This window comes from Scyliorhinus torazame, chromosome 13 (assembly GCF_047496885.1).
Source record: "Scyliorhinus torazame isolate Kashiwa2021f chromosome 13, sScyTor2.1, whole genome shotgun sequence".
In the NCBI taxonomy this organism is placed as follows: Eukaryota; Metazoa; Chordata; class Chondrichthyes; order Carcharhiniformes; family Scyliorhinidae; genus Scyliorhinus; species Scyliorhinus torazame.
The window spans coordinates 201760137-201781089 of record NC_092719.1 but is presented as its reverse complement, the minus strand read 5'-3'; the positions used below and the strand labels follow the sequence as shown (position 1 = coordinate 201781089).

Below are 20953 nucleotides of genomic sequence, written 5' to 3'. Positions count from 1 at the left end.
GAGGGAGAGAGGGCGAGGGAGAGAGGGCGAGGGAGAGAGGGCGAGGGAGAGAGGGCGAGGGAGAGAGGGCGAGGGAGAGAGGGCGAGGGAGAGAGGGCGAGGGAGAGAGGGCGAGGGAGAGAGGGCGAGGGAGAGAGGGCGAGGGAGAGAGGGCGAGGGAGAGAGGGCGAGGGAGAGAGGGCGAGGGAGAGAGGGCGAGGGAGAGAGGGCGAGGGAGAGAGGGCGAGGGAGAGAGGGCGAGGGAGAGAGGGCGAGGGAGAGAGGGCGAGGGAGAGAGGGCGAGGGAGAGAGGGCGAGGGAGAGAGGGCGAGGGAGAGAGGGCGAGGGAGAGAGGGCGAGGGAGAGAGGGCGAGGGAGAGAGGGCGAGGGAGAGAGGGCGAGGGAGAGAGGGCGAGGGAGAGAGGGCGAGGGAGAGAGGGCGAGGGAGAGAGGGCGAGGGAGAGAGGGCGAGGGAGAGAGGGCGAGGGAGAGAGGGCGAGGGAGAGAGGGCGAGGGAGAGAGGGCGAGGGAGAGAGGGCGAGGGAGAGAGGGCGAGGGAGAGAGGGCGAGGGAGAGAGGGCGAGGGAGAGAGGGCGAGGGAGAGAGGGCGAGGGAGAGAGGGCGAGGGAGAGAGGGCGAGGGAGAGAGGGCGAGGGAGAGAGGGCGAGGGAGAGAGGGCGAGGGAGAGAGGGCGAGGGAGAGAGGGCGAGGGAGAGAGGGCGAGGGAGAGAGGGCGAGGGAGAGAGGGCGAGGGAGAGAGGGCGAGGGAGAGAGGGCGAGGGAGAGAGGGCGAGGGAGAGAGGGCGAGGGAGAGAGGGCGAGGGAGAGAGGGCGAGGGAGAGAGGGCGAGGGAGAGAGGGCGAGGGAGAGAGGGCGAGGGAGAGAGGGCGAGGGAGAGAGGGCGAGGGAGAGAGGGCGAGGGAGAGAGGGCGAGGGAGAGAGGGCGAGGGAGAGAGGGCGAGGGAGAGAGGGCGAGGGAGAGAGGGCGAGGGAGAGAGGGCGAGGGAGAGAGGGCGAGGGAGAGAGGGCGAGGGAGAGAGGGCGAGGGAGAGAGGGCGAGGGAGAGAGGGCGAGGGAGAGAGGGCGAGGGAGAGAGGGCGAGGGAGAGAGGGCGAGGGAGAGAGGGCGAGGGAGAGAGGGCGAGGGAGAGAGGGCGAGGGAGAGAGGGCGAGGGAGAGAGGGCGAGGGAGAGAGGGCGAGGGAGAGAGGGCGAGGGAGAGAGGGCGAGGGAGAGAGGGCGAGGGAGAGAGGGCGAGGGAGAGAGGGCGAGGGAGAGAGGGCGAGGGAGAGAGGGCGAGGGAGAGAGGGCGAGGGAGAGAGGGCGAGGGAGAGAGGGCGAGGGAGAGAGGGCGAGGGAGAGAGGGCGAGGGAGAGAGGGCGAGGGAGAGAGGGCGAGGGAGAGAGGGCGAGGGAGAGAGGGCGAGGGAGAGAGGGCGAGGGAGAGAGGGCGAGGGAGAGAGGGCGAGGGAGAGAGGGCGAGGGAGAGAGGGCGAGGGAGAGAGGGCGAGGGAGAGAGGGCGAGGGAGAGAGGGCGAGGGAGAGAGGGCGAGGGAGAGAGGGCGAGGGAGAGAGGGCGAGGGAGAGAGGGCGAGGGAGAGAGGGCGAGGGAGAGAGGGCGAGGGAGAGAGGGCGAGGGAGAGAGGGCGAGGGAGAGAGGGCGAGGGAGAGAGGGCGAGGGAGAGAGGGCGAGGGAGAGAGGGCGAGGGAGAGAGGGCGAGGGAGAGAGGGCGAGGGAGAGAGGGCGAGGGAGAGAGGGCGAGGGAGAGAGGGCGAGGGAGAGAGGGCGAGGGAGAGAGGGCGAGGGAGAGAGGGCGAGGGAGAGAGGGCGAGGGAGAGAGGGCGAGGGAGAGAGGGCGAGGGAGAGAGGGCGAGGGAGAGAGGGCGAGGGAGAGAGGGCGAGGGAGAGAGGGCGAGGGAGAGAGGGCGAGGGAGAGAGGGCGAGGGAGAGAGGGCGAGGGAGAGAGGGCGAGGGAGAGAGGGCGAGGGAGAGAGGGCGAGGGAGAGAGGGCGAGGGAGAGAGGGCGAGGGAGAGAGGGCGAGGGAGAGAGGGCGAGGGAGAGAGGGCGAGGGAGAGAGGGCGAGGGAGAGAGGGCGAGGGAGAGAGGGCGAGGGAGAGAGGGCGAGGGAGAGAGGGCGAGGGAGAGAGGGCGAGGGAGAGAGGGCGAGGGAGAGAGGGCGAGGGAGAGAGGGCGAGGGAGAGAGGGCGAGGGAGAGAGGGCGAGGGAGAGAGGGCGAGGGAGAGAGGGCGAGGGAGAGAGGGCGAGGGAGAGAGGGCGAGGGAGAGAGGGCGAGGGAGAGAGGGCGAGGGAGAGAGGGCGAGGGAGAGAGGGCGAGGGAGAGAGGGCGAGGGAGAGAGGGCGAGGGAGAGAGGGCGAGGGAGAGAGGGCGAGGGAGAGAGGGCGAGGGAGAGAGGGCGAGGGAGAGAGGGCGAGGGAGAGAGGGCGAGGGAGAGAGGGCGAGGGAGAGAGGGCGAGGGAGAGAGGGCGAGGGAGAGAGGGCGAGGGAGAGAGGGCGAGGGAGAGAGGGCGAGGGAGAGAGGGCGAGGGAGAGAGGGCGAGGGAGAGAGGGCGAGGGAGAGAGGGCGAGGGAGAGAGGGCGAGGGAGAGAGGGCGAGGGAGAGAGGGCGAGGGAGAGAGGGCGAGGGAGAGAGGGCGAGGGAGAGAGGGCGAGGGAGAGAGGGCGAGGGAGAGAGGGCGAGGGAGAGAGGGCGAGGGAGAGAGGGCGAGGGAGAGAGGGCGAGGGAGAGAGGGCGAGGGAGAGAGGGCGAGGGAGAGAGGGCGAGGGAGAGAGGGCGAGGGAGAGAGGGCGAGGGAGAGAGGGCGAGGGAGAGAGGGCGAGGGAGAGAGGGCGAGGGAGAGAGGGCGAGGGAGAGAGGGCGAGGGAGAGAGGGCGAGGGAGAGAGGGCGAGGGAGAGAGGGCGAGGGAGAGAGGGCGAGGGAGAGAGGGCGAGGGAGAGAGGGCGAGGGAGAGAGGGCGAGGGAGAGAGGGCGAGGGAGAGAGGGCGAGGGAGAGAGGGCGAGGGAGAGAGGGCGAGGGAGAGAGGGCGAGGGAGAGAGGGCGAGGGAGAGAGGGCGAGGGAGAGAGGGCGAGGGAGAGAGGGCGAGGGAGAGAGGGCGAGGGAGAGAGGGCGAGGGAGAGAGGGCGAGGGAGAGAGGGCGAGGGAGAGAGGGCGAGGGAGAGAGGGCGAGGGAGAGAGGGCGAGGGAGAGAGGGCGAGGGAGAGAGGGCGAGGGAGAGAGGGCGAGGGAGAGAGGGCGAGGGAGAGAGGGCGAGGGAGAGAGGGCGAGGGAGAGAGGGCGAGGGAGAGAGGGCGAGGGAGAGAGGGCGAGGGAGAGAGGGCGAGGGAGAGAGGGCGAGGGAGAGAGGGCGAGGGAGAGAGGGCGAGGGAGAGAGGGCGAGGGAGAGAGGGCGAGGGAGAGAGGGCGAGGGAGAGAGGGCGAGGGAGAGAGGGCGAGGGAGAGAGGGCGAGGGAGAGAGGGCGAGGGAGAGAGGGCGAGGGAGAGAGGGCGAGGGAGAGAGGGCGAGGGAGAGAGGGCGAGGGAGAGAGGGCGAGGGAGAGAGGGCGAGGGAGAGAGGGCGAGGGAGAGAGGGCGAGGGAGAGAGGGCGAGGGAGAGAGGGCGAGGGAGAGAGGGCGAGGGAGAGAGGGCGAGGGAGAGAGGGCGAGGGAGAGAGGGCGAGGGAGAGAGGGCGAGGGAGAGAGGGCGAGGGAGAGAGGGCGAGGGAGAGAGGGCGAGGGAGAGAGGGCGAGGGAGAGAGGGCGAGGGAGAGAGGGCGAGGGAGAGAGGGCGAGGGAGAGAGGGCGAGGGAGAGAGGGCGAGGGAGAGAGGGCGAGGGAGAGAGGGCGAGGGAGAGAGGGCGAGGGAGAGAGGGCGAGGGAGAGAGGGCGAGGGAGAGAGGGCGAGGGAGAGAGGGCGAGGGAGAGAGGGCGAGGGAGAGAGGGCGAGGGAGAGAGGGCGAGGGAGAGAGGGCGAGGGAGAGAGGGCGAGGGAGAGAGGGCGAGGGAGAGAGGGCGAGGGAGAGAGGGCGAGGGAGAGAGGGCGAGGGAGAGAGGGCGAGGGAGAGAGGGCGAGGGAGAGAGGGCGAGGGAGAGAGGGCGAGGGAGAGAGGGCGAGGGAGAGAGGGCGAGGGAGAGAGGGCGAGGGAGAGAGGGCGAGGGAGAGAGGGCGAGGGAGAGAGGGCGAGGGAGAGAGGGCGAGGGAGAGAGGGCGAGGGAGAGAGGGCGAGGGAGAGAGGGCGAGGGAGAGAGGGCGAGGGAGAGAGGGCGAGGGAGAGAGGGCGAGGGAGAGAGGGCGAGGGAGAGAGGGCGAGGGAGAGAGGGCGAGGGAGAGAGGGCGAGGGAGAGAGGGCGAGGGAGAGAGGGCGAGGGAGAGAGGGCGAGGGAGAGAGGGCGAGGGAGAGAGGGCGAGGGAGAGAGGGCGAGGGAGAGAGGGCGAGGGAGAGAGGGCGAGGGAGAGAGGGCGAGGGAGAGAGGGCGAGGGAGAGAGGGCGAGGGAGAGAGGGCGAGGGAGAGAGGGCGAGGGAGAGAGGGCGAGGGAGAGAGGGCGAGGGAGAGAGGGCGAGGGAGAGAGGGCGAGGGAGAGAGGGCGAGGGAGAGAGGGCGAGGGAGAGAGGGCGAGGGAGAGAGGGCGAGGGAGAGAGGGCGAGGGAGAGAGGGCGAGGGAGAGAGGGCGAGGGAGAGAGGGCGAGGGAGAGAGGGCGAGGGAGAGAGGGCGCGAGGGAGAGAGGGCGCGAGGGAGAGAGGGCGCGAGGGAGAGAGGGCGCGAGGGAGAGAGGGCGCGAGGGAGAGAGGGCGCGAGGGAGAGAGGGCGCGAGGGAGAGAGGGCGCGAGGGAGAGAGGGCGCGAGGGAGAGAGGGCGCGAGGGAGAGAGGGCGCGAGGGAGAGAGGGCGCGAGGGAGAGAGGGCGCGAGGGAGAGAGGGCGCGAGGGAGAGAGGGCGCGAGGGAGAGAGGGCGCGAGGGAGAGAGGGCGCGAGGGAGAGAGGGCGCGAGGGAGAGAGGGCGCGAGGGAGAGAGGGCGCGAGGGAGAGAGGGCGCGAGGGAGAGAGGGCGCGAGGGAGAGAGGGCGCGAGGGAGAGAGGGCGCGAGGGAGAGAGGGCGCGAGGGAGAGAGGGCGCGAGGGAGAGAGGGCGCGAGGGAGAGAGGGCGCGAGGGAGAGAGGGCGCGAGGGAGAGAGGGCGCGAGGGAGAGAGGGCGCGAGGGAGAGAGGGCGCGAGGGAGAGAGGGCGCGAGGGAGAGAGGGCGCGAGGGAGAGAGGGCGCGAGGGAGAGAGGGCGCGAGGGAGAGAGGGCGCGAGGGAGAGAGGGCGCGAGGGAGAGAGGGCGCGAGGGAGAGAGGGCGCGAGGGAGAGAGGGCGCGAGGGAGAGAGGGCGCGAGGGAGAGAGGGCGCGAGGGAGAGAGGGCGCGAGGGAGAGAGGGCGCGAGGGAGAGAGGGCGCGAGGGAGAGAGGGCGCGAGGGAGAGAGGGCGCGAGGGAGAGAGGGCGCGAGGGAGAGAGGGCGCGAGGGAGAGAGGGCGCGAGGGAGAGAGGGCGCGAGGGAGAGAGGGCGCGAGGGAGAGAGGGCGCGAGGGAGAGAGGGCGCGAGGGAGAGAGGGCGCGAGGGAGAGAGGGCGCGAGGGAGAGAGGGCGCGAGGGAGAGAGGGCGCGAGGGAGAGAGGGCGCGAGGGAGAGAGGGCGCGAGGGAGAGAGGGCGCGAGGGAGAGAGGGCGCGAGGGAGAGAGGGCGCGAGGGAGAGAGGGCGCGAGGGAGAGAGGGCGCGAGGGAGAGAGGGCGCGAGGGAGAGAGGGCGCGAGGGAGAGAGGGCGCGAGGGAGAGAGGGCGCGAGGGAGAGAGGGCGCGAGGGAGAGAGGGCGCGAGGGAGAGAGGGCGCGAGGGAGAGAGGGCGCGAGGGAGAGAGGGCGCGAGGGAGAGAGGGCGCGAGGGAGAGAGGGCGCGAGGGAGAGAGGGCGCGAGGGAGAGAGGGCGCGAGGGAGAGAGGGCGCGAGGGAGAGAGGGCGCGAGGGAGAGAGGGCGCGAGGGAGAGAGGGCGCGAGGGAGAGAGGGCGCGAGGGAGAGAGGGCGCGAGGGAGAGAGGGCGCGAGGGAGAGAGGGCGCGAGGGAGAGAGGGCGCGAGGGAGAGAGGGCGCGAGGGAGAGAGGGCGCGAGGGAGAGAGGGCGCGAGGGAGAGAGGGCGCGAGGGAGAGAGGGCGCGAGGGAGAGAGGGCGCGAGGGAGAGAGGGCGCGAGGGAGAGAGGGCGCGAGGGAGAGAGGGCGCGAGGGAGAGAGGGCGCGAGGGAGAGAGGGCGCGAGGGAGAGAGGGCGCGAGGGAGAGAGGGCGCGAGGGAGAGAGGGCGCGAGGGAGAGAGGGCGCGAGGGAGAGAGGGCGCGAGGGAGAGAGGGCGCGAGGGAGAGAGGGCGCGAGGGAGAGAGGGCGCGAGGGAGAGAGGGCGCGAGGGAGAGAGGGCGCGAGGGAGAGAGGGCGCGAGGGAGAGAGGGCGCGAGGGAGAGAGGGCGCGAGGGAGAGAGGGCGCGAGGGAGAGAGGGCGCGAGGGAGAGAGGGCGCGAGGGAGAGAGGGCGCGAGGGAGAGAGGGCGCGAGGGAGAGAGGGCGCGAGGGAGAGAGGGCGCGAGGGAGAGAGGGCGCGAGGGAGAGAGGGCGCGAGGGAGAGAGGGCGCGAGGGAGAGAGGGCGCGAGGGAGAGAGGGCGCGAGGGAGAGAGGGCGCGAGGGAGAGAGGGCGCGAGGGAGAGAGGGCGCGAGGGAGAGAGGGCGCGAGGGAGAGAGGGCGCGAGGGAGAGAGGGCGCGAGGGAGAGAGGGCGCGAGGGAGAGAGGGCGCGAGGGAGAGAGGGCGCGAGGGAGAGAGGGCGCGAGGGAGAGAGGGCGCGAGGGAGAGAGGGCGCGAGGGAGAGAGGGCGCGAGGGAGAGAGGGCGCGAGGGAGAGAGGGCGCGAGGGAGAGAGGGCGCGAGGGAGAGAGGGCGCGAGGGAGAGAGGGCGCGAGGGAGAGAGGGCGCGAGGGAGAGAGGGCGCGAGGGAGAGAGGGCGCGAGGGAGAGAGGGCGCGAGGGAGAGAGGGCGCGAGGGAGAGAGGGCGCGAGGGAGAGAGGGCGCGAGGGAGAGAGGGCGCGAGGGAGAGAGGGCGCGAGGGAGAGAGGGCGCGAGGGAGAGAGGGCGCGAGGGAGAGAGGGCGCGAGGGAGAGAGGGCGCGAGGGAGAGAGGGCGCGAGGGAGAGAGGGCGCGAGGGAGAGAGGGCGCGAGGGAGAGAGGGCGCGAGGGAGAGAGGGCGCGAGGGAGAGAGGGCGCGAGGGAGAGAGGGCGCGAGGGAGAGAGGGCGCGAGGGAGAGAGGGCGCGAGGGAGAGAGGGCGCGAGGGAGAGAGGGCGCGAGGGAGAGAGGGCGCGAGGGAGAGAGGGCGCGAGGGAGAGAGGGCGCGAGGGAGAGAGGGCGCGAGGGAGAGAGGGCGCGAGGGAGAGAGGGCGCGAGGGAGAGAGGGCGCGAGGGAGAGAGGGCGCGAGGGAGAGAGGGCGCGAGGGAGAGAGGGCGCGAGGGAGAGAGGGCGCGAGGGAGAGAGGGCGCGAGGGAGAGAGGGCGCGAGGGAGAGAGGGCGCGAGGGAGAGAGGGCGCGAGGGAGAGAGGGCGCGAGGGAGAGAGGGCGCGAGGGAGAGAGGGCGCGAGGGAGAGAGGGCGCGAGGGAGAGAGGGCGCGAGGGAGAGAGGGCGCGAGGGAGAGAGGGCGCGAGGGAGAGAGGGCGCGAGGGAGAGAGGGCGCGAGGGAGAGAGGGCGCGAGGGAGAGAGGGCGCGAGGGAGAGAGGGCGCGAGGGAGAGAGGGCGCGAGGGAGAGAGGGCGCGAGGGAGAGAGGGCGCGAGGGAGAGAGGGCGCGAGGGAGAGAGGGCGCGAGGGAGAGAGGGCGCGAGGGAGAGAGGGCGCGAGGGAGAGAGGGCGCGAGGGAGAGAGGGCGCGAGGGAGAGAGGGCGCGAGGGAGAGAGGGCGCGAGGGAGAGAGGGCGCGAGGGAGAGAGGGCGCGAGGGAGAGAGGGCGCGAGGGAGAGAGGGCGCGAGGGAGAGAGGGCGCGAGGGAGAGAGGGGGCGAGGGAGAGAGGGCGAGGGAGAGAGGGCGAGGGAGAGAGGGCGAGGGAGAGAGGGCGAGGGAGAGAGGGCGAGGGAGAGAGGGCGAGGGAGAGAGGGCGAGGGAGAGCGCGCGAGGGAGAGCGCGCGAGGGAGAGCGCGCGAGGGAGAGCGCGCGAGGGAGAGAGCGCGAGGGAGAGAGCGCGAGGGAGAGAGCGCGAGGGAGAGAGCGCGAGGGAGAGAGCGCGAGGGAGAGAGCGCGAGGGAGAGAGCGCGAGGGAGAGAGCGCGAGGGAGAGAGCGCGAGGGAGAGAGCGCGAGGGAGAGAGCGCGAGGGAGAGAGCGCGAGGGAGAGAGCGCGAGGGAGAGAGCGCGAGGGAGAGGGAGAGAGGGAGAGGGCGAGAGGGAGAGAGCGAGAGGGAGAGAGCGCGAGGGAGAGAGCGCGAGGGAGAGAGCGCGAGGGAGAGAGCGCGAGGGAGAGAGCGCGAGGGAGAGAGCGCGAGGGAGAGAGCGCGAGGGAGAGAGCGCGAGGGAGAGAGCGCGAGGGAGAGAGCGCGAGGGAGAGAGCGCGAGGGAGAGAGCGCGAGGGAGAGAGCGCGAGGGCGAGAGGGAGAGGGCGAGAGGGAGAGGGAGAGGGCGAGGGCGAGAGGGAGAGGGCGAGAGGGAGAGAGCGAGAGGGAGAGAGCGAGAGGGAGAGAGCGAGAGGGAGAGAGCGGCCGCGAGGGAACGGCCGCGAGGGAACGACCGAGAGGGAACGACCGAGAGAGAACGACCGAGAGAGAACGACCGAGAGAGAAAAAGAGGGACCGAGCGAGGGACCGAGAATGAGACAGACAGAGAGAGAGAGAGACAGAGAGAGAGAGAGAGAGAGAGACACAGAGAAGGATTTTTTTCATAGAATCTAATGTTAACCAGACCAATCCAAAATCAGAGGGATGACTTTTTGACTTCATTGAATCAACAAATCTAACTGGTCAAAGGAACTCTCCATGTGTGGCTCATTAGAACACAGTCAAGTTGTTAATGGATTGATTTTTAAAATAAGTTTTTACTTTGCAAGGAACAAATGAATCCCTCCTGTGCATTAAGAAGAAAAAGGATTGCTGGGAAGAGACAAAGAGAAAGATTTTCCATGCATTTTCCTCCCAAAAGCAGAGCATTCTGCACGATGCCGCCATTTTTCTGAACTCATTCTTCATTTCCTGATCTTACAATTAGCATGAATCAAGAGGCCCCTGCATTTAGCATACAATACACACTTCTGGATTTTGTTTGTTACCAGTTGAGATATGCATTAGAAACTAGGCATAATAGGTCCGTGTAACTTCCTGTGGGTAAAATGTTTTTGCAGCTACTGAAGCTTAAAGTTTTGGCTCATAACTTTTGCCACGAGCACTTTTAAATATTGAAGTAGCTTATTTTCAGATATAGGCGTATCCTGAAAAATGCTTCAATGGTGTGCCAAGAACTATTACACCGCATTCAAGCAGCATTTTGCTCGGATTTCTATAACTGCAACTGAATGCAGTCAATTTAGAAATCTTTGCACCACAGCCTACTCCACTGGATCACTTAGCAATTATCATTAATTGCTACATTTTTCACAAGAGAATGAGAAACTTAAATTATTATTGCTCAATCTTGACACTGAGTAGATTACAGTCAGTACATGGGTTGTAAAGAAAAAGAGTTTGAGATGTTCCTGTGCTCAAACCAGGAATTCTATATAATAGAAAACAGTGAGATCTGTATATCCAACTTACACTTCAATTAGTTCTGTACTCATTTGGAGTTGACTATTTACCATGGGTAAAATCAGGTTGGGGGAGGAAATGAATAAGCCAAAAATGTTTTTGGCAATGACATCACTTGTCAGCTCCTATTCGAGAGCAGCCATATGTCCGCTGATGTTAATTATTTACTTCAATAGCCATATTTATGGGTTTTATAGCATCATTTACAATATGCAAAAGTCGCTCTATGAAACACAGGACTATGGAACTACAGCTGTAGAAAGGAACTACAGCTGAAAAAACTACAGTCTCCTCTACCGTCTCAGGTGGACATAAAAATCACATCAGAATATTCTGAAGAGTGGGAAGGCTCCCCAGGCCAATATTTATCCCTCAACCCACATCACAAACAGATTATCCACTACTTACCATACTGTTGACTGTGGAAGTTTGCTGCCCACTAATTGGCTGCCATATTGGCGGCTATACCTCGAAAGTACTCAGTTGGTTGTAAAGCACTTTGAGACTTCCGGTGGTTGTTAAAGGCTCTAACTAAATGCATCTCTTTTTTCATCATTGACATTGAGGTGGGGAAATGTTTCAATATGCAAATAGGGAGAAAGTGCACCATTAACTCCAGCCTGTACATGCCTTTGATAATTGTTAATTGACAATTTACTGGTAAGTAAATAGGAGACAACACAAAGTACAAAGGCAGTTGGGTCTAGTGTTACAAATTTCACACATCGTACTAATTTACAGAGCAATGAATTACATAAACGTTTCCCCGCATCCGCGCAACGGCAATGCATTCATAGCATCTACACTTAAAGATTAAGACAATAATAACCGACAAAATCACTACTTAAGTGATAAAACATTTTCAATCCATTTATATCCATTGTATAGCACAATGCTTACAATTGCAATGAACACCACCATCAGGGCCACTGAATGATAAATGAAACCTAGAAACTATGCTGCACAACTTATTTTGATGACTTGACTAACCAGCAAATGCTGATGAGATCACAAAAGGATCGACCCAAGGAGGTGGAACTGACATTGATGGTATATAGGAAATGAGTTTCTGCACAGATAGTCATTAATTCATGTATGCTTCAGCAATCTGGTCATTTCAACTGCATTGTTAATTCAACTCTTTCACACAGTCAGCTCAGTATCATCACTCATTGTTTAAATCAAAAACATTTAAGATTAACTGATGAAAATTGTGAAGGAACAATTTAAGTAATTTTAATTATTTTAATGTTTCTATAAAAATTATTATATTTGGCTTTCTTTAAAAAGGAGATCCTGCTGATGATACTTGCCTCTTAGCTCAAGTATTTTGATTTTACAGCTTCTCGGTTCAGTATCTATCTCCCAACTGCTTGCTTTATACAAAAGTTGACAATTCAATACGAATAATTGGACTGCAATGCAATGTTTCTGAATATACAAGAATACGTGCTGGTCATACCAGGAACCCAAGAAACTCAACTGTGTGTACAATCTGCTATTTCATTTTCAAACAGATTGCACTTCCCTTCCAAATGGTTGCTTAAGGGATTAATTCAGGAGTTCCTTTTAGAATCAGTCCCTGCCTTTCAAATTTATCTTTGAAAACAGTATGTCATCCTCCTTCGACCATGGGTTTCACAACAGCAGCTGTCAAAATCACACCATAACCAGGAAAACAGGAGCCATGATTCAAGAAATACTCATTAGACAATGGCTGTTTGTCTGGCATGTTCCACTCTCCCCACAGCAAGATCACAGAATAATCCTATACATATTATTTGTCTTTTTCTATTGTCTCCACCAACTCGAAGTCCAAGACTCAACCAACAATTAGCAAAAGAGGCAACTAAATTTGTCCGACAAATTACTTGGATCTTGAAATTGACACTTTTGTAACTACCGTTCTATATGATGTATCAAATCAATTTTTTAAGTATATTCACAATTCACTTTTACTATTCAAGAAATGAAAGGTGATCACTAATGAAATGTCTTAAGTCTCGGAAGTTAATATTTCAGGAACTATAAAGTTCCATTTTAATATAGTTAATCAAAATAGCTTTCTCCTCATTCCAAAGCATAGAACCAGGCTAGGTGGAAAGACAGGATAAATCATTCAGGAGCACCAATATTGAAAGTTGAGGATGTGCTGTAATTAATTATACACTCTGATTCTATTCCTCTGTCTATTAATGCACTACCCTTAAATGAGCTACCCAACATCATTGATGAAAACATGGTACCAAAATGAAATGAAGTAATTTGAGTACAGAGCAGTATTAAGTTATTTTCACCAGATTATTCCATTATTATCTCAACCTGAATTTGGCGAAATGGAGATACACACAAGGTAATTATGGGACAATGAGATTTCCCCCAATCCCCACGGCAAAACGTCATCTCAAATGGCCTTTTTAAAATAGATACACTGAGGAATCAAGATCTCCCTGTAGATTCAGATGCCGTTTTGCAAGTATTCGTTATGTTAGAGTGATTTCCATTAAGTATCTTTCATATTGTATACATTGCATTTTAATTACTGTACCAATTTTACTTTGAAAATTCATTTGACAACATTCAATTGTAAACATCCTAAACCCAAACCACAAGAGACTAATTAGCACTGGTGCTGTCTCCAGCTGCACTGGAGACAAGCCACAAAGGAATACAATGCACCTATAAGTCCATTTTTCCATTTCTTTAGCTAATTTTAAAAAATAAATTTAGAGTACCCAATTATTATTATTATTTTTTTTTAAAAGAGACAATTTAGTGTGGCCAATTCACATTCAACCCAGCCTGCACATTTTTGGGTTGTGGGGGGAGACACGTAAACACGGAAACAATGTGCCTTCAGCTAATTCGGTTTACCTATTTACCAAATTAACATAAGTTGTGAAGAATTGCAACGAGAATGTGTACTTCACTAACTGCCATTATCAATTAAATTGAACACAAACTAAAATATCTATAGATTTAAAATGGATAAAATATTTATAAATATATTTGCACACAAAATGGTTCACTAATGGGCAGCCAGGTGGCGCAGTGGTTAGCACCGTTGAATCACGGAGCAGCACTGTGGCCAGCACTGCTGCCTCGCGACACCGAGGACTCGGGTTCCATCCCGGCCCCGGGTCAGTGTGTGTGGAGTTTGCACATTCTCCCCGAGTCTGCGTGGGTCTCACCCCTACAACCCAAAGATGTGGAGGATAGCTGAATTGACCACGCTAAATTGCCCTTTAATTGAAAATAAAAATAATTGGGTACTCTAAATTTTTTTGTTTGTTTGTTTTAAATGGTTCACTAATAGATTCTGACATTTAAACATAGAAGTGACCTTTTCCTAAACAGATAAGTAGTACAATGTTGTAAAAAGCATGTGATTCATAGACATTAAATACATTTTATCTGCAGGTTCATCATGCCAGAGTCATGCTTAATAACGACACTGCAGATTTATAGTGAGTTCTTAAAGCACAGAATCACAAGGTTTTCATGGTTATTTTGAATGGAGCTCCTTTTCAGCATAATTTTAACTAAAATGTTTATTCATTATGTACCAAAAACTGCACTAATTAAGAATGCATTTTACAAAAATATTACTCATAACTGTCATTGTTAAATTTCGATCAAAGGGGCTCCCTGTCAAACCTATGACCTACATAGAATTACAGGGAGTTTACAGCAAGAAATAGGTCACTCGGCCCAACGGTCGAGGTCGGTTTATGCCAATTTGTGTCCAAAGATTTGCAGGTTAGGCTGGGTTGCAGGGATAAGGCGGGGGAGTGGGCCTAGGTAGGATGCTCTTTCGGAGGGTTGATTCAGACTCGGGCCAAATGGCCTCCTTCTGCACTGGAGGGATTCTATGGATTCTTCTCCCACTTTACATCATCCCACTCTAATCTGCTATTCATTTCTCCCTCATGTACTTAGCTAGCTTCAGCACAAATGCATCCATATTATTAGCTTCAATCACTCCATGTGGTAGAGGGCTGCACATTCAACCCATTCTCTTGGTGAACAACTTTTCCACAATTCTTTAGTGGACTTAGTGATTATCTTATATTTATCCCCTAGCTTTGATCTCCCCACAACTGACAACATATTTATAGCATACTCTAATTAACCCCTCCATAGTGTTAAAGGCCTTGATCGGATCACCTCTCCATTCTCATGAAGAGTCGCAGCCTGTTTCACCTTTACTGATATTTGCACCCTCACTGCTGGGTTCATCCTTGTAAATCTTGTTTAAATTTCTATCTCCTTTTGTAATCTGGAGACCAGAACTCTTGAATATTTCTCCAAAAATGATTCTCCGTGCTTGGTTTGCTTTTTTCTCTGAATTTGTTAACCAGCATTTACAACTTTCAATGCACTTGTGAATCTGTACTTCTCATTTCCTTTGGACTCGTGTTCCAAGGTGTAGGTAGATTCCCTGTTCCTCCAACCGATTTGCAATATTTCACACTGACGTACTCAATCTGCTTTCAATGCTGAAAATATTTCATATGGGAATTATCAGTTCTCCATTCCTCATGTAACAATGATCTTCAATTTCTTTCATTTCAGTATTTTTCTTACTGGTTGTTACAAGAGTGAATGCAAACATGACCAGATAAATTGTTCACAACAGGAAATTATACGATGTCCTACAACACCACAAGTGTCACCTCACCCTCTGAAGATGGTTCCACGCCCAAAAGGCTTTTTTTGTTTTCGGTTCAATATCAGTTTTTTAAAACTGCAAGATCCGTTTTTGCTAGAAACAAAATACCCAAAGGGATTTCTGGGTTAACATTTAGATTACGCCCCGGAAGACCCATAAACTCTCAAAATCATTGTCAGGCTTCCACACTTCTGCTTTCCTCATACCTCTGAGCAGCCACCATCTGAGAAGGTTATTTTCTCCAGAGACTCCTGCATTTTTATTCTTGCTCCATTTTTAAATGGGGAACATTGCTACATAAATGGGCACAGTCTATGCAAATCATACAGCAGGGTCTTCACCATTGCAAGCTACAGTTTTAATAAAATGTGTCACTGCCCCATGCGTTTGACAGCGTGCACATCTACACTTTGGGATGTATCCTTGAACGAGCAAGTGTTTCTTGTGCTACTGCAGAGTAAGCTATCATTTTTCAATGTGACTTTATCCCAATGTAATTACCTGATTTATGGAAAATATATTAAATTAATTTTGCTGAAGGTGCAATTGGAGTAAAGCAACAGGCGATGCGAGCAGCTTGCAGTTGTGAATAAGCTCTCCATGTACACTTATTAATCACAGCCAGCCGCCAAAACATCATCCCCATTGAATTCCTGTCCCCTCCTTTCCTTGCGATCTCTCCCGATTGATTCTTCACACACGAGAACGATAGAGGCTCACATTAGGCTGATGTTAAACTGTGCATCGACGTGGGGCCCCAGCGGCTCCCCTCATTTCTCCTGCAGTCCTTCCTTCCTTTTTTGTCTGAACTCTCACGTCAACAGCACGAACCCATCGTCCAAGTTCGCAGAAGACAAAACGCACCAGAGACGGTCGTCTAAACCCTGACGACATCATTACACACCAACGGCAAACCAACTCTCCCACAGTTAGCCAACTACTGAAATCACTGAATAGCGGTGGGGAAAATGTACGATTTCTAGACAACCGAAACTGTTGGTTTTTTTTCGCAAAGTAATGGACAAACCCCAAACATTTACTTCCTGCATTTATGTCTGCAATTGTATTTTGGGGGGGTGGGGGGCGTGTGGTGTCCAAGTAGAAATCAAAATGGTAGACATAGAAAAAGAAAATAGAGGCCATTCTGCCCCTCGAGCCTGATCAATCCTAACAAACGAGAACCCCACCACCACACACCCCGGGGAATATCAGCGATCTTATTTGAAGCGTCTTGAGGTATTTAAAGCGGTTCACAGACAAACGCAGGAATAGGCAGAAGGCATTCCTCGGAAACATTGTGAAGTAGTTGGATGCATTGTTTCAAACTGGGTGTCTTTGCGGGGCGAGGGAGTTAATTTTGTGTGTGTGTGTGTGAGAGACCATAAATGTTGTATTGAACATTTGGAGGCCCCGCTGTTGAAAAAGACCTCGCTTCATGCGACTTCCCTTATTTGTAATCACCCTCCCCTGGGTAAAGTGGAGAGAGATTGGGGGGGGGGGGTTTGCTGAGGGAGCGGTTGCAGGGACATCCACTCAATAAGACCGCGGTCTGCCTCAGCTCGGTCTGCAATGGTGAAAAGTTACAGAGTGTCCAGGGGGGGCGGTTTAAACATTGTGGCGATGGCACAACCCAAGCCAACCTGGCATCCACAGAATGCCCGAACACAGGCTTGGGGGGGGGGGGGGGGGGGTGAGGGGGACAACTTACCCAGGAGCAGCAACTTCACTTCTCGAGCCGCCTTCTCGCCGTCCTCCCGGAGGTTTTTATCGATCATTTTGGAGCGCTCGGCAGCCGCCTTGTCCTCAGCGCTGATGGTACAACCCATGGTCACTTGGAAGTGGATTCAATCCTTTTTGTTTGGTTGCGTGCGGATGTTTGAAGAAAAGAAGTTCGCCTTTTTCCTTGTAAAATTTCGGGGGGGGGGGGGGGGGAAAGTCCTCACGACGTTTCCCAAAAGAAACTTTTGATTTTTCCTCTGCCAACCGTTGAAAAAGAAAGGTTTCTCCTCCTTTCTGTGTCGGTTGCTGCAATGTTTCTCTGTCTCTCTCTCTCTCTCCCCCCCACCCCGCTTTCCGATGTCGGTGGGTAAGAGGAGCTCGGGCTGCTCCACCACACCCAGCTCCAGCTCGCACAGGCACCCGGATGGCGCGGGGAGGGGGGGGGGGGGCGTGGGGCACGCCGGGAGATGTAGTCCCCGCCCCCCTTTGCCGTCAGCCGCGCCCCGGGACTCGGGGACTGCAGCCCCCAGCGTGCCCCGCGGCCTGCAGCTCCCACCACCAGGTACCTTGATTGACACTCTGGGTCTTTTCCATTTCCCCCTCTACTTCTTCTGCCCCTGCGGCAGGTTAACCGGTCGGTGCGGCTGGGCTGCTGGCATTTTCGTTAACGTTGCAAAAAAAAAAAAACCGCAATCGTTATTTCGCAGCCTCACGATTGTCTTTCAACCATAGTTGTTTGTCACTTGTTTAAAATTCTCTGCACGTTTCCCACAACCCTCGTGTTACTTTTGCTGACTTTTTCGTGTTTAGCATTCATTACCCTTTCGTTTTCGTGTTATTGTGTTTGTTCTACAGCAACTCGAGTGACTTGTTGCTACACAACGGTTCTGATAGCAGGAAGGCGACGAAATCTCCAAGAATGAACCAATCCCAAGATCACTGGCGTCTTTAGCCCAGCAGACGAAGAGGAATCGCACGGATTTAAGAAACTATTCACATGGAAACTGTATACAAAAGAACATGCAATCACCGCCCCTTTACAAACTGATCAGTTACTGAGAACTTGCTCTACTTATGAATAAGTAAAACAAAATAAGAATGTTCAAAGGCCAACTTCCAACTAGAAATGTGGAAGAACTGTTACATTTCTGTTTATGCAGCAATAAAGAAGGTGGTTGCTTCTGTCCTCAAAGAACAAGCTGGACTGAAATGAATATATATTCCATTGAATGTAATGATTTATTTAAGAAGGACTTGCTTTTACACCGACGTTTACAACCCCAGAATATCCCAAAGTTCTTCAAACCCAATGAAATGTTATTTTTAAAAAATGCAGCCAAATTTTGTGAGCGAGAAAAGCAGCCAATTTGCATGCAGCAAACAACAACAATTGTATTTGTTTTGGTGGTGTATGTTGAGGGATGCATTTTGGCCAGAACACTGCAAGAGCTCCCTGCTATTCAAACAAATTCCCATGGGACTTTTTACCTCCGCTTGCAGAGAGGTAGAAATCATCTGGTTCCATTCTTACCCATCTAATTGTAGCCAGAATCGCCATCAATATCTTATCTTCCCATTTCCGGATGGTTACCTCTGAGGTCCCCAAAGATCTATAATTGCCCCCTTCCCATATGCTGCTCCTCTTGGACATCATGGGAGAAGGCAATGTCATTTTCCACTTGTATGCTTACAACAGACAGCTTTTCTCCTCCACTACCTCTCCCAACCCCCTCCACTGTCTAAATTACCAGACAGCTTGGCCAACATGCAGTACAGCATGAACAGAAATTTCTGTTATGGGTCGGGGTTTACAGAGCCCCAAAGTGTTTTATGCCGTTCAACTGACCCACAACTTTTAATAGATTGTGGTGTGGGAAGCACACAGTGTACTCTCCAGGTGTGATACAGCAATTATGGACAAATGGTTTTTAAAAAAAACAATGTTTATTCTATGAACTCAATTTAACCTTTTAAAAACAAACATTGAATATCTTAACACCCATTACTTCAAAGATAACCCCAAAAGACTACAACACTAAATACTCCTATAAAATGTTCCTTTAAACATCCAAAAGACTTCAAACCTTCAACAACAGACATGAGGTTACATTCAATATATTTATAGTCTTTGGATTTGCAGACATCAACAGACCAGCTCTGTGTTTTCTTCCTGCAGCTCTCAGCAAAACACACAGACACTCCCAGCTGCCTCTTCAAACTGAAACCAAAAGCAGAAGTGAGCTCAGCTCCCCCAACACTCTGACATCATTCAGTAATATGATCAGCTCAATTTCTTAAAGGTACATTGCTTAAACATCCATTTCTTAAAGGTACTCTCACATGACCCCAAGAAAAAAAAAACCATCAACTTCAAGATGGTTTCATTTTTCACCTTTGCACCATCAATTAAGAATTGGACACAGTAAAAACACTTTACCGGTTCAAAAAAAACCACACGCAAACAGGCATAATAATATAGTCCATTTTTTTGTTTCTTTCGTTCTTTTTCCTCTAATTGAAATCCTTCTCAATTAACAGCCTCTTTTAGCAAGAAGGTCTCCGCACGATCCATCCATTCCTCTACGCCTCAACATTTCTCTTTAAAGTTAGATACTTCAGTTCAATCTGATCACAGAGTCCCTTGCAATTCTCCAATACAGGAGTATAGGTTACCACAGCTTTCAGGCAGTCAAATGTCTGTTGAAAGTCCGCTGTCTATTGAAATGTTTGATGTTTCATCAGCAAATCCATCAATGGAGCAATCACGCTACAAAACTCTTGCACAAATGTTCGATCAAATCCACTCATGCCACAAAATCAAATTATTTCCCGTCGTGTCGAGGGTATCGGAAACTCCCCAATAACTTTCATTTTCACATCCCGTGGGACCAACTGACTCTGTCTGATTGTATGGCCCAGGGAAGTGACTTGGGCTTTTCCAAATTCACTTTTGGCTAGGTTTATCACCAAACCCACCTCCTGAAGTCGATCGAATAACTCCATAAGATGTTTTAAATGTTCTTTCCATGTCTGGCTGAAAACTACCAGATCATAGATATATATATCATCTTCACTCTTTGATTTCTCCTCTTGTCTTAACCTGTGGCTTTGCGACCTTGTTACTACACAATCCGGAAAAATCCCAGGATATTCGTCCTTCAACCCTTCAGTTGTCTGATTTTCCACTGGCTTATCAACCACAGTAGGCATCACTCCCACATGCGATCCAGCTATATCATTATCCAAGATAAACTGTATTCCTGGACAAGATAGTTTCTCTATTACTCCTACTACCACTTCACCACTCTTCACTGGACTTTCCAACCTTGCCTTATATAAAGGAACGCTACTCCTCTCATCCTGAATTCCACATATTACCACCTTTTCTGGCAACATTCTTCCCAAACTACATAATTCCTCATCTCTTACCATTCAAGATTGACTAGCTCCTGTATCTCTTAAAATTGTGACTTCTTTACCTGCTCCTCCTGATACACATGAGTAAACTTTACCCACACAAGTAAATTCTTTAAAGAGATCTGGCACCTTCTTATCAATCACCTCTTGATCAGGCTGTACAATCTTTTGCACCTTCTTCGCTTCACTTGGGCTTTCCTTTACCACTTTAACAAACCTGTTTATCCTGTTTTACCACATCAGCTTTCCCAGTGCTTTCCTTCAACCACCAACACTGTGACTTTACATGGCCTAGTTTATTACAGTGAAAACATTTGAAACTTTTCATTTCTCTTCCACCCTCCTGGATTTCTTTTTTAATCTGAGGTGCACTCTCTTTATTATCTCCCATCAGGTCACCTTTACCTTTACCACTTGAGTATTTCTCATGTCCCCAGTTTCTATCCCTCACCGGCTGAAACTGATGTCAGAAACCAAGCTTTGATTTATGAACTAATTCATAATCATCTGCCATTTCTGCTGCTAATCTCGTAGTTTTAACCCTCTGCTCTTCCACATGAGTTCTCACTACATCAGGAATTGAATTTTTAAACTCCTCCAAAATTATAATTTCTCTGAGAGCTTCATACGTTTGGTCTATTTTCAAAGCACTTATCCACCTATCAAAATTACTCTGTTTGAGCCTTTCAAACTCCATGTATGTTTGACCAAATTCTTTCCTTAAATTTCTAAACCTTTGTCTGTAAGCTTCAGGCACTAGTTCATATGCACCTAAGATGGATTTTTTCACCTCCTCATACGTCCCAGATACCTCCTCCGGTAGTGATGCAAACATTTCACTCGCTCTATCTACCAGCTTTGTTTGAATCAGTAATACCCACATGTCCTGTGGCCATTTCATTTGTTTATCTACCTTCTCAAATGAAATGAAAAAGGTTTCCACTTCATTCTCGTCAAACCTTGGCAATGCTTGGACATATTTAAATAGATCCCCACCACGCCTTCAACTTTGACGCTCTGTCTCACTATCCTCATCACTATCATCCAACTGTAAGTTTCCCTTTGTATCAGCCAATTTTAACTGACTCTCATGTTTCATGGCCATTTTCTGAAGTTCAAACTCTCTCTTTATCTTTTTCCCTGATCTGTATCTCCCTTTCTCTTTCTTTTTGTTCTGCTAGGGCTATTCTTTCTTTTCTCATTTCTTCTCTCTCCTTTTCTTTTTCTTCTCTCTCTCTTTTTCTTTTTCCACTCTCTCTCTTTTGTATTCAAGCTGCTTTAATTCTTTCTCATGTTCCATTTGTTTAATTTGCAACTGAATTTTTGCCATTTCCAATGAATCAAACGGTATCTCAGGCAACTCTAAATGCTTAACCACC

General features: G+C 54.0%; 1 protein-coding gene across 1 annotated transcript in view; it reads right to left on the bottom strand.

The window, feature by feature from the left end:
- LOC140388538 (guanine nucleotide-binding protein G(i) subunit alpha-2) overlaps positions 1-16583 on the bottom strand; it is a 248176-nt gene extending 231593 nt beyond the window's left edge. Inside the window, exon 1 of the mRNA XM_072472910.1 lies at positions 16147-16583. Coding sequence (XP_072329011.1) covers positions 16147-16264 — 118 coding nt within the window. The 5' untranslated portion in view covers positions 16265-16583. The remainder of the gene's footprint in view (positions 1-16146) is intronic.
- Positions 16584-20953: the final 4370 nt, after the last annotated feature.